General features: G+C 38.8%; 1 protein-coding gene across 1 annotated transcript in view; it reads right to left on the bottom strand.

Moving 5' to 3' along the window:
- SLC35F1 (solute carrier family 35 member F1) overlaps positions 1-13,823 on the bottom strand; it is a 348,943-nt gene that overhangs the window by 136,075 nt on the left and 199,045 nt on the right. Inside the window, exon 2 of the mRNA XM_053914101.1 lies at positions 2,501-2,676. Coding sequence (XP_053770076.1) covers positions 2,501-2,676 — 176 coding nt within the window. The remainder of the gene's footprint in view (positions 1-2,500; positions 2,677-13,823) is intronic.

The raw sequence follows: 13,823 nt of genomic DNA, 5'->3' as shown, positions 1-13,823 counted from the left end.
TCTTTAGAAACTGTATGATTAAAATTATAAAAAGAGATTTGTTTAAACATATATTCCCCAGTCTAAATTCTTGCCATTATGTGTCCTAAGGTGACATTGAATTAATATGGTGGCCAGCAGGGCAGGGACGGCTGTGCAGGACAAGTGGGAAGATGGGTGGCTCCCTCAGTCCTAATGGGCAGCAGCCCTTTGCGGAGTGCGGTCAGGGAGCAACGGGGGAGGGGAATTGTGGCTATGTAAGCACTTCCCTCGTGCACCCCAGACTGTCCACCCTCTTCTCTTTGCTCTGCTGTGTGTTCCCTCCCAAATCTTGAGGCGCATGAGGAAAGAGATTAGTATGTTTCTATAACAGAACATAGTACTGAATCAGCCTACACAAAATTAATGCAATTACTATGTTGATTTCCAGATGCTAGCTTAATGCTAGCCTATTAAAATTTCTAAAGATGAACATTAAAACAAACACACATTCTTAGTAAACACCCAAATAAAGACATGTCAGCAAATTTAGTGATAATCTGAGGCAGTGGAAGAAATCTCTGGATAGGGCATCTCAGAAATTGATTTTCTCTATCACTGACTGGGACAGACAGAATTTCTTCAGGCTGTCTTCAGTCTTCTTTCCAAAGATCCTCCAGATTCCTAGCTGCCTCTTTCCAGCTGTGCTTCACCCTGACCCTACCCCAAACCCTCCCCACCACCCTCCCAAATCTTTGACCACATCCTCCCGACTTCCTTGCTGTGCCTCACTGGACTGGGCACCAGGGGCTGGTTTCTTGATTAAAGTTTTGAAATCCAAGGAAAACACCCTCCTTTTGTTCAAAAGTATCTTTTTCCTCCTTTTGCCTCCCCTGGGCCTCTCATGGTAGGAGGCAGGGGCCTAGGAAGGCGCAGCCCTGGCCCAGGGTGGGCCACTGTATTTCCTAGCTCTGTAGCCTGGGGCCCGCTCCTGTTGCTGGAGGAACCTCGGCTTTCTCATTTATAAGATTTTGGATAACAACACTTACTTCCTTTGATCGAAAGAATAGAACAGGGAATTCGCATACATAGCTCCTGGTATGTTATCAGGCTCAATAGAAGGAATCATTATTAACTTTGGGTGTTTTGCTACATTACATTCTCTAAGCTTTCCTGTTTCTACCTGTGACTGTGAAATTATTCTGTTTCTTAGAATGGCTTGATTTTATTTTTGTCCTAACGCAGATTTTTGCCAAATTTCTGGACTCCTAGAAAGTAGGGTGGACAAGAACTCAAAGACTAGTTACAATTCACCATCTTGTAGTCTGGAAAATTTGGTTCTAGACACTACAGAGAAGATAAATATATCACTTTCATGTGAATTTTTGTTTTTGTGGTAATATTGAAGTGTTACAAAATTGTCTTAAGTTTAATCTTATTGTTCTTATTTATATTCCTTGTACTGGGCTAAAACAAACACAAAAAACACATATTTTTTAGAAGTAAATGAAATTAGCTCCTTCAATACTTTCAACAAATCAAAAGTTGATCTTGAATTCAGTTCCAACTTGCTCATTTTTATTCTCCCTCTAAGACACCAAATCTTGTAGTCACCAAATCATTATAATTAAGCAATATTATTCTGGATGGTAATCCAAATAAGGAAATATAAAAACTAAATACTAATATACAGTTCTTATAAAAGTTTCAAAAAAGTATGACTATTAGGATTGATGTACACAACTATTCATGTACCTTTATTTATTATTAAAGTATATAATTGTCTTCAAACTTATTTATGATTATCTTTCAATGTATATTTTATAGTCAATAGACTCTTGGAGGCAAATCCTTGGCTATCTCTGGGTCATAGATAAAATCATATACACCATATCCAGCAGTGTAATCAGAAGGCTCCGAGACATACCTCCAGAGATATGCCCTAAGGATTTAAACTATAATCACCCCTTAAACTGTTTTTATTGCATTGACTCTTGGAGGCCTTGCTTTATTGCTTTAGCTATTTTAATTTTAGACAGAACATCTTACCTGGCCTTTTGTGGCAGTTTTCTTTTCTTTCTTTCCCCTCTTGCTATTATTAGAGTTATTTGTGTTTACTATTTTTACCTTTCCCAGAACATTTTCCCAAAGAACATATATTTGACTGTAATTCTCTTGAATTTCTCAGGGGTAGCATTGTTTAGGGCAGCTGTATGGGGCCTGTTCCAGGTTCCAGAGAAGCTCTATTTAGATCCACAAAGGGTACCGGGGGTTTTATGAGAAATTCATACAGTGAGCAATTGCACATTGCTGCCTGTACACGCATTTCCCTTCCCACTGAATCCACACAAATTATGCACCTTTGTGATTTATTCACTCATTTTGTTTACTGTGTGACTGTAAAGGAGAAAAATGAGATTTGGGGCTTTGAATTGTCATATGATGCTGTAAGTGAAAGAGTTATTCGGTCATGGGTCCTCATTCTTTTAGATGTTGGTACAAGAGAAACCAAGCTAGACTCCTGCTGTATTTACATGCTTACCTTGTCTGACAGCTAGCGTGGTGGTATAGACCAGGAAGAGAAGGATGTAATTGAGGAAACTCTGGAAGACAGGTGTATTGGCATGGAAATCCTCTGACAAGTACTTGCTGGTCAAGCCAATTCCACAGATAAGTAGGGATAACACCTGGCCCAGAGCCACAGAGATTAACATCTCCCTGAAAAATAAAGAGAAACACAGCAAAGATCAGCAGAAAATCCATTAAAACAACATTTAAAATTTATTGAGCACTTATGCAATTCACTGCAAGCTAAGTGCAATAAATAGTATTTCTCTTAATCTGCCAAAGCAATGAACATGAGGAAGGTACAATGGTACTGAGGTTTTGCAGGGGAAAATCTAAAGCTCAGAGGGAGGGGTTGAGGGATTTGCTCCCCGTGGCATAACTAGGAAGTGGCAAAAGTGGAATTTGAGACTGAACTCTCCAAGTGATCCTGGCTTCTGGCCGCCGCACTCCAGAGCCCGTGGGGAAATGCACACCGCCCTGATGCCCACCATATCTTGAAGTAAGTCTTCAGAAACCTGAGGGAGAACTCGAACACTGACCTAGAAGGATCATATTCCAACCTCATCTTCAGGCTCTTGTACTAATTACAGAGACTTTTTTTTTCTTTAGAGATAGAAATCTTGGATCCAAGGACACTTAAATGAAGGGGCTGTACAAACCCCTGAGAATCCAGAAGAACCATCTCCTATCCATTCCCAGATTTGGGACCTCAGTTTGCTCTAGAAAGCATTAGTAAGCACTAGTATCCGCTCTCCTCTGCTTAAGCTATAATTGCTGACACATTAAGACTGTTATTCGTGAAGGTAAAGTTTTAGTGACCACGGTGGTCAGTTGAAATGAAACGTTTCCAGATCTGTAAGTATTTTCCGTGGCTTCTTCATAGGCACTGCCCCTATAGGCCACTCTAAGCAGGATCAGGAGGCAAGAGTCCAGGGGTTCACTCTGCATTGGCTTTTATGCTCACACACCTGCATGCCCTGACACGGGAAGAGCCCCTGGAAACACGAAGCAGGTTTCTGCCCTCCCCAGAGTCTCATCTGACTTTCCCGGTTTATTTATAGAATCACCTACATAAAATCAGCCAGGAGTAGTATTTCTCAAGAAAAAAGCATTCAGCAGAGGATTTGCAGTGTCACATATTCCCTCCCCCACAGGAGATGTGAATCCATCTTTCTGGAAGGAGCAGAGTCCTTGATGATATCTTGCTTATAAAGAAGGGGTCCATCATATTTTGTTCATTGCATTTACTTCCACGAGGGGGAAAAACTGGCAAGCCTTATGGGTCCATGGCAAAGGTTTTCCTGAGGTTAACCTGTAACACTGGTATAGGCATCTCATTGGTTGCTCTGTTTCCAAGTACTGGCCCCCGAACGCTGAATCCAATGTTTAGAAACGAGTCAAAGAGATTTTTTAAACATAAAACTTTAAAATGTCGGTCTGCTGTAAACCATTGGGTTACTTTTGATTATTTGCATAATAACTTACATCCTTAAGAGGAAGAGAAATGGGGAGAGTGACAGCTAATACACTGGACACTTTGCTCTTGATGCTGAGTATGTCCACTAAAAAATGCTGTGGATGGAGTGTGTCTCTTTGGGAAAAGAAAGTTGAAAACTACTGTTATGACACGGCAATTGCTCCAGCTGCTTAAATTACTACCATGTTGTCTTGAACTTTGGTGGTATCTTGTGCCTTTCTAAACAAAATCAAGCTCCCCCCCAAAAAATCACAGATTGCTTATAGAAGAGAATTAAATATTGGCCCTTGTGATATCTACGTGCCAATACACCATAAAAACAGCCTTTTACATGCCCGGCGGTACATATGCAAAGATGAACAACACAGTCTTCGTCATTGGGGAGCTAAAAGACCAAGATTCTGGAGCTGAATTCCCACGAACCTTACTACAAAGTGGAGCCAGAAGGTGAAATAATACTAATTCACATTTAATAAGATTTTACTAGGTGTCAAGTCTTGGGCTTGGATTGATATGTATATATGTATGTGTGTGTGTATATATGATCATAATAATACATATATATGATCTTATTTTATCCTCACAATAACCTTATAAGATAGATATTATTTTGTTCCATTGTATAGATAAGTAAATGGATTCGTAGAGAGGTTAAGAAACCAGCCCAAGGTCACAGAGTTAGCAAGGGGAAGGAAGTGTTTGCCCAGAAACTAAATCATATGATTCCAAATCTCGACCTCTTAATTACTATGTTGTACCATCATTATGCAGCCGACACATACACACTCTTTGCCCTCACAGAGGGCACAGAGCACAGTTCAAGAAACATAAGTGGCTGGTTTCCAGAAATATTCTGGGGAAGGTGAAGATGAAAAAAAAAAAAAGCCAGCCTGACTGACTGGTGAAAACTTTTCCACCAGGACATCTGTAGCGCCTGCCTTTCAACAAAAGTCAGTGCAAGTCTATTCTTGTCTCTTCAGCCAAACAAAACAACAAATCTGCGGTATTCAATTTCTGCTTTTAATTAGTGGCCATGTCATTCAGCTGCTGCTATGATTTAATAGAAGATGCGAATGATGATTTTATCCATCTTGCTAATAAACATAGCTTGTAAAACAGGAAGGGATGGAAGGGACTTTTTATCAGACTAATTCATGAGTCCTTTCCCAGCTGCGGGGAGCTGGGTACTGTAGCTGTTGTTGCAGCCTGCACATCGGAGCTAAGTTACTAGAGCCACCAAAGCAAAATAATGAGTAAGTGAATAAAAATATAAATAAACCTAGATGTCGACACCTAGATGTTTCTAATTCTACCTCCCCTGTCTCTCCATCATCTTCCTTCTGTCAAACTCTTTTTTGTTCCCTTTTTAAACATAGGACAAAGACTTTTGGTGATTTCTTTCACAAAATGTTCTTCTTACCACTCTCTGTTTTAGGACCTTTTCGGTTCATTTACTGTTGACTTAATCCTCTGAACTTTTTTCCACAGGTAACCACTGAAGTAGATCTGTGGTCCCTTCAACTTAACTCCTCATAATCGTAAGGTGCCATCTTCTCCATAGAGCCTCCCTCAGCCACTCCCTGTTCCTCAAGGCTGAATTAAGTGTCCTCATTGGTACACTCCTATCTCTACTTGTACTCATTATATGGTGCAACTTGTGAGCTCCTGAAGACAAGATAATGTATTCTGTTCATTTGCATGGTCCTGGTACCTTGAAGACTACTGGGTGGAAAGGAAATACTCAACAAATACAGAATGAATAAATGAACAAAATTTACAAGTGAACAAACGTATGAGTGAAAAGACTGAAATCTTAGATTTGAAAGATGGCTGCTTATTCTATCTTGAAAAACAACTAGCTCTAAAAGACAAAAATAATCCCATTTCACTGTATTCCATCTGCCAGTTAGACACTGAGGTTAATAAGCTATTTTCTGATGCATTTCTGAATAAGCCTGGTAAGGTGCTATCTTGCAAAAATGATGCTAAATATGGTGCAGGGTGAAATATTGCACAGCGAGCTGTTGGTTATTCATGCAGTATATAGAATAGCACACCAGAAGTATTCTAACATAGGATACACAGTTCCTATAATTTTAGTAGCAGAAATGGAGAGGAGACTATGATACACATTTTCATCTTCTTTGTTTATGCATGTAAAAGGACATCCTATCCACTTTAAATTCAGAATGACCAGACAATGAAAAATGCATGAGTCTCTGAAAAAACAGTACTGCAGGAAGCTGAATACCTGTTAAAACAGCTTGTATTCATAAAGACTGACAGAACCACTATCATAAGCACTTTGTTCTTTTAAGTTAATAGAATTTGGAATCTTGTGAATAAACTGTTTTACAAATCAGATATTCAAAATAATAAGATTTAAAATAAAACATAAATTGAACCTTATTTTCTTCCCTTAGTTATAAGAATGTGTTACTTTAAAAGGGGATGAACACTTTCAACATAGGGTACACAATCATACCGCTTTGCAATTCTTTAGCCTGAGAGTGAAGCAATTATGTCATCATCTTGAATCAGGGCACGTCAGCCTTGCTGCAGAGACATCTTCATTCTGATAAGTACCCTCTGGCAAGTCATGTCAGATCTGCGTCAGAATGCGAATTCCATGTGCACACATGAGGAACACAAGCATACTGCCGTGACTAAAACAATATCACTCGAACGTGAGAGAAACATGTCCTACTATGTTTTGACAAAGATTCCTATCTTCAGAAGTGAGAACATTGGCTTCTTGAAGCTCTTTGCTGAAAGGTTTTTTTTTCACGTTTAAGTATTAATTGGACTTCTTTGTAAGAAGATTATTAGACAAGAAGCAAATACACATCTCTAGAGGTTTAACATTAATTGGAGTTTCCCTGACTCAGATGCATGAAATTTAGTCTGTTCTCCAGTTCTGTCGTACCAGTTTTTTTGTTGTTGCTGTTTTTTGTTTTCTTTGTTTTAGAGGAAACCAAGTCAGCCACAAGGAAGCCCTCTGAAACAGTGTTTTACTGAGCCTACAAGGTGCTAAGTGTAGGAGACATTTGGAACATGAGTGTGAGAAAAGTGAGTCCCAAGTGTGCATGTGCACTGTACGTTGTGTGTCTAGAGAGGTGGCACGGGAGAGTGAAAAGGCACCCTGTGGAGTGTTGGAAGCCTGCCTCTTGAGTTCCGCTAATTAAACGCCACAGCCTTGGGCAGCTCCCACTTTGGCTTGGATTCCTTCCAATAAAGTAAGGGTACTATAATTGGTGAGTGTGTAAGATACCTCTTATGCTCCCCTCCAAATCCTCTTGGTCTCATCCATTTCTAAGGTCTCCGGTCACTCACTCTAGCTCCAGTGGTGGCTGCCACATCCAACTCTGCACAGACTACAGCAATGTTATGTGGGCACAGCCCAGTGGCCCCGTGCTTTATGCCCATACTTTGCACCTTGTGCCTTCAACCCTGGGGATTCCAGGTTGACGCTGAGGGCCAGACCTTGTGGGGACCTACTTGGTGCCCACTCATCAGCAGCCAGGAAGTGCAGGGGAATTCGTGCACTGACCACTAGGAAACTAACACAGACAGATAAAGTCTTCCATCTTTACATTTCCTTCTATTCCATAATTCTGACTTACTTTTAGAAGATGCTGGTATGTAATCATCAACTCTTGAAATTGGTATCTTGGACCTCAAAGTCTACTCTTTTATGTGTTTGATTAAATCCTTTGATAGTTGAGTTACCAACAATCTTTGTTCATCTATTGTGTGCATATTCTGTGGGTTTTGGGACTAGCCCAGAGAAATAGATCCATCAGTAGCATTTGCCAAGGCCTGCTGAGTGCAGGTTATGAGAAAGGAATGTTTGGCCTCTGCCTGTAACAAGCTGAAAGGGATGGGGAACATAAATGAGTGAAACTATTTGAATCAAGAATGTAGAATATCTATGCACACAAGTAAGTCTATATAAAACTGCTAGAAGTTCTTGGGACAATTTCAGTCTTTAAAATTGGGCAAAGCAAATCTGGAAAGGTTTCAATGAGAACATAGTTTGGAGAATTTTGTTGTTTTAAATAATGGAAGAAATGTAGTTTGGTATTGAGAAGTTGGCATGTCATTCTAAGAAAGAGAACGCTGTGTTATCTCAGGAGCAGAGACTGACACAGGAATCACTGGCTGGCAAGGGGGAACCCAAATAGCAGAGATGGGTAAAGAGAAGCAAGAAGCAAAGGAACCTAAAGCATAGGGTAGAGTTTTGATTCAGTAGGAATCATTCTTTAGAATTTCTGAGCAAGGGAAATGAGGTAAACTCTTCTTATAATGTCCTCAATTTTCTCTGCCCATTCCTTTAGTTAGGACCAAGTCCTGCTTTTACAAAGAGGAAAGAGTTTCAGTAGAAGGATACAGTGAAGAACCAAATATCTCTCTGTGTAAGTATGGCATCCTAAAAATTCAATACCTTCATAATACATTCACCGCTGGCTGAGGCATGCCAGGTACACACCTGTATTTCCATCCTGACATTGCAAAGATACAGTCTTCTAATAACTTGTATCTTTAAATCTTCAGCATAACTTTCTATGTATCTTTGAACATTATTAGTCAACAGAAGAATGTGTTTTAGACTTTTGCCATCTTGTTATTCTGGTGTAATACAGCCATTTTTACAGTGAAGAATTTCTCCAGTAGTATAAACATTTTGAGCATACAAGGTCTGTCTGGAAAAAGTCCAGCCATTGTTAATGTAATGAGAACGGGTTTGTGTAACATCCATGTAACCTGGCAGCCAAGGAGAGTGGACTGGAATGTGTTTGCATGAACAATGACAACTTCATTGTACTAGTCAGTGGGGGCGGTAGATGCCATTGAGTGAGCATGTGTACTGTGTGGCCATCATGTTCAAAATGACTGAGCGAGTAAAACAACAGATCTGCATCCAATTTTGTGTTAAGCTTGAACGTTTCTCTGTGGAAACTACCTAGATGATTCAGAAGGCTTTCGGGGATAACACAATGACTGTTGGCAGCTTCATCATGACAACATGCCCACTCATGCGTCACGTCTCATGCAGAGTTTTTTTGGAGAAACATCAAATCTCCCAAGTGACTCAGCACCATCCTCCCTACAGCCCAGATTTGGTGCCCTGTGACTTCTGACTTTTCCCAAAACTAAAAGCACCTTTGAAAGGGAAGAGATTTCAGACCGTCAGTGAGATTCAGGAAAACATGATGGGGCAGCTGATGGTGACTCAGCAAAACATTCTGTAGAGATTTTTGAACATTGGAAGAGATGCTGGGAGAACTGTGTGAGGTCCCAAGGTACCTACTTTGAAGGGGACTTTGAAGGCATCATTGTCCTATGTACAATGTTTCTTGTATCTTCTTCAATAAATGTCTCTCTTTTTCATGTTCCGTAGCTGGATACTTTCTGGACAGACCTTCATATATTAATAAGAAATACCAGTTGTGGCTAATTACACAGTTATTATTACATTTAATAATATCTGTTAAAAATAATGGATTTTATGACTAAAAATAACCCTCCTCCCCACCAAATTGTAGTAGTTATGTTATAATTGCTTAGTTTTCTAATTGTTTGCTAACATTGTGTCAGGTAATATCTTGAGGCACCCTGTCCACTTACAGTAAAATCTATCATTAACAAAAGTATAAGTTCATATTTAAAATCATCTCATTGACAGTTACAAATTTTACTTAATATTGTTGTTACATATCATTAAATTTTATTGCATTTGTTTTGCTTTTTGATATGGCTGATGAAGAAAAGTCAGATTGAGAATATGAGAAGTTTCCACTGAGCAATTTTTTAAAAAATTATGGTGCATTTTTGTATGATCTTTGACTCTCAGCTTTTGTGTAGAGATTGTTTTTAAAACAACAATCTTCTTTGTGAAACTTTGTTATTCAGACGGTGTGATCACGAAGTGAGACCACATGTGGTCTTTAATGAGACCACATGAACTAGGCGAAGTCAGGAGGCCACCACAGACACCCTCTGAGAGCAGAACATTTACTCCTCTGTCAAAAATCTCATGTAAGTTATAGGAATCAACTGTCCAGAGAAGCCAGTCACAGAAGACCACACATTACAAGAATAGGCAAACTTACAGAGGCAGGAAGTAGATAAGGGAGCTGGTAGTTTAGGACTGGGGGATGAGGAAAGAGGACGTTGAAGGCTAAAAGTATAAGGTTTCTTTTTAAAGTGATGACATGTTCTAAATTGGACTGTGGGGTTACTTGCACAGATCTGTATAATACTCAGTACTAATTACTAAAAACCACTGAATTGTAGTTTAAATGGGTGAATAGTAAAGTATATGAATTATATCTCAAAGCTATTGTTAAAAGGAAAGAAAGAACAAAAGAAGAAAGCAGGAATAAAATAGAAAAGAAAAAAGATAAAGAAAGAAAAATAAAATCACACAATAGTTAAAAAATAAAGTTTCAGTCATCTGATTTGCACGTTGAGTAACCATCTGATCTACAAACTGAGTGATTGCACCAGGGTCTATTTATACATTAAAAATTAGTCAATCACGAACACAGACAACAGTGTGGTGATTATTTATGGGAAGGAGGGGGGTGGGTGGAGGAGGAAGAGGGTATAGGGGGATAAATGGTAATGGAAAAAGATACAATAAAATATAAAATATTAGTCAAGCTTAATTACTTTCTTATTGTTTCTCCATAAAAAAATAAATATTTTTCTTTCCAATATAAAATAACGACATTATTTTCTTTCTGGATTCCAAGGGATCATTTTGTATTCTCCCTTAAGACAGCTATTTCCAACTGTTTTTGTCTCATGGCACACATAAACTCACTGCTAGAATTCTGTAGCATGCCAAAATATATGTTATATTTTTTGCCGATCTCAATAATTTTGGTTGATTTACAAAAAATAACAATATTAATTACCTATTCTTTTTCCCCAAGTGAATTTTTTTTACAATAAGGAGCCTATACTTGTAAATAACAATTTCTGGTATCAAGAATTAATCAGTCAGTTGCAACCTTATTATGCAATGTGACCAATAAGATGCAAATTTATTATATGACCCATATATTTATGGATCAAGGCAGTCATTCACACCAGATGGCTATCGTTGTGTTGGCTGTTGCCATTGTTTTATTTGACACTCTAAGCAAAAAGAGGTCAGTGCCCCTGACTAAACAGTCAGTCTTGCATGTTTTAAAAATTCCTGTGGCGCAGCAGTTGCAAATTGCTGTCTTTAGATGTGCACTCTCTCACTTTGGAAACAATGGATTTAAACGGTAAGTTTTTAATTGTTAGTTTAGAAGGTGAAACCTTTGTCATCTTCCTCCAGAGAATCCATATGATGTCAAATGAGAATATGTTTGGAAAATGAATTTAGATCTTGACTCTGCCATTAACTAGCTGAAATTCTTTTCTATAGATTCATCTATAAAATGGGGATAATAATATATACTGCACAAGGCTGCCATAGGGATTGAATGAGTTTGTAAAACTGCTTACTATAGTATCTGGCTCATGATATATATTCAGAATAATAGCTCATTACTTTTTAGTACACTTGAGCCAGTACTTTTATTGATTACTGAAATCTATGTTTTGCTTATGATTCATTTTTTAAAAACTAGAGAAAATATTGCTAAATGCATCCCGGATTTATTTCCTCAAATTCTGAATAATAAACTTATTCCCAAATTTGGGAAGATTAAAGGACTCTTGCCCTTCAGAAACTGGGGAAAAATGGAGAGGGGCAGGGGAGGAGGGAGAGGGAAATATTTAAAGAATTTTACCTGACATGACTATTATGAAATTAACAGATCTAGTTTTAAATAGGAACTTCTGACTTGAGTTCTTACACTTGCTAATGTCTCCTTGGAGAGCAGGAAAAAAGTGAGGACATTTTTAGGTCTACTGTACTGATGTTTTCTTTCTTTATGCATTTTTAAATGACTGACATTTTTCATTACAAAATGCTTTTAACTTTGCATTTTGAATTATATTAGTTAACCCTGAGGCCAAATGGCAAACATTTAACCTTAACATCTACTGAATAAATAAAAACAAAGAAAGCATGCAAGTGACTGGTGATATGCACTTTCTTTTAAAATAAAGACCCATGTCAAATTCCATTATTTTATCACGTATTTACCAAATTTGTATGCATGAAGTACAGTGCATTTGAAGTAGAGCAAATTGGGAAAATTAGATTCCACTAAGTGCTGAACTTCTCCACACACAATTAAAACCTGCTTGAAAAATGTATAATCAACTGAGATCATCAATTATGCCTTTTACTTGGAAGAACAGGCAAGAAACTTAGGACAAATAAGTGGGGAAACCATGCCTAATTTTAGAAGACAAATATATCTGGCTTTTGCTTTCAAGTCGTAACAGGATTCTCTAAGTGGAGGCTAGCTGACATTTGTCTTCATTCTTTGTATCAAAAGATGACTCCAATTGGCATTATAAGCATCTGACAGTACAGGAGTAATGTTATCTCAGTGCCTCTTACAGGCTACTTTGAAAAACAACTCAAAATCCCATTTTTGCAGCATGGGCTAGAGCAAATGTATTCTAGAGGGTAAGGTCTGTAAAAATGAAAATTGGATATTTACTATAATTAAATATTTTGACTGGGAAGAAATTAGAGCTGGTGATGTTTCTACTGTAGGAATGATTGTAACAACAACAAAAATCTAGTATCGCCACTCCCACTTCAGGGCTCAGAGAGGAAAAGGCAAGTACAAGGAAGGGAGGTCCTTAGCTGAGAAATCCCTAAAAGCTCTCAGCAGCTTTTAAGATGGAAGAGGACAGAGGGTGGACAGGCGGGAGAGACAGCTTCCATGGTGGGGCAATCTAAGGAAGGTTTCTAAAGGCTTGAGTCACAAGGCGGGGCTGATGGAAAACAAACAAAAAAAAACATTAAAATGATGAATTTGTTAGAAGACAACTCAAAGTGGTTCATGTGGTACAAAAGGTTCCAATTTTTTAAAAGGTACCAAGACTAAGCCTTATGGAGAAAACATGCAGGCAAATAAAAATATCAGGCAGGATAGAAAAATGAACCTTCGCATTAAAACCACGTTCTAGGTAAAAAAGATTGGGTTGCTCCTACACATGGAGCCTCTCCTGAGGCAGGCTATGACTGAAAACCAGTCTCAGGCCCTCATGTTGTGGGAAGTCACTAACACTTAATAACAATGGGGGAAAGGGAGGGTCACTTTAGTGGCCTAAATTGAGCACTCACCGTTCTTGCACTTGAGCTCACTGTGAAATCACCTGTCGAAGTGGGGCGGTGTGCTCTGATATGCCTGGCTGCTTGAAACCCACGCCCCAGAGCGGGAAGGGATGGGCAGGTGCCTTCCTTCCCTCAGGGCTTCGGTCGGGTTGGTCCTTTACAATGTGGGCTGCTGGGGAAATGGTCACTGACTGTGTCTGCAATGGAAACCACTTACAAACCACCTTTCCTTCTCTTTTTCCTACGTAAGACTTGGGTAAACGCAAGTAATTTCAGATCCCTGACACATTTCACCTGCCACGCCTGTCTCACCTAGTAAATGCTGCAACAATGTTTCCAAACTGTCCAAGGCACAGAGGGCATCCAAGGACTGTGTGGCAAAACGCCAAAAAAGAGGGTAAGATTTTGCCTTTCAAATTAAAAAAAATGGAATGGCTTTATTAAACTTTTAAAGTTTCACTAAAGGGGAAATTAAGGAAAACATCAAGAACTAAAAACCAAACACTTCAATTTATTCCAAAACTATGTTTTCCTAAAGGTATATTTTCTACCTACCTCCCCCTACCACCATGCCTAAATTCT

The sequence above is a fragment of the Desmodus rotundus genome, chromosome 11, assembly GCF_022682495.2.
Source record: "Desmodus rotundus isolate HL8 chromosome 11, HLdesRot8A.1, whole genome shotgun sequence".
Lineage (NCBI taxonomy): Eukaryota > Metazoa > Chordata > Mammalia > Chiroptera > Phyllostomidae > Desmodus > Desmodus rotundus.
Note: the sequence above shows the minus strand (reverse complement) of the source record. Positions and strands in the feature narration are given on the sequence as shown.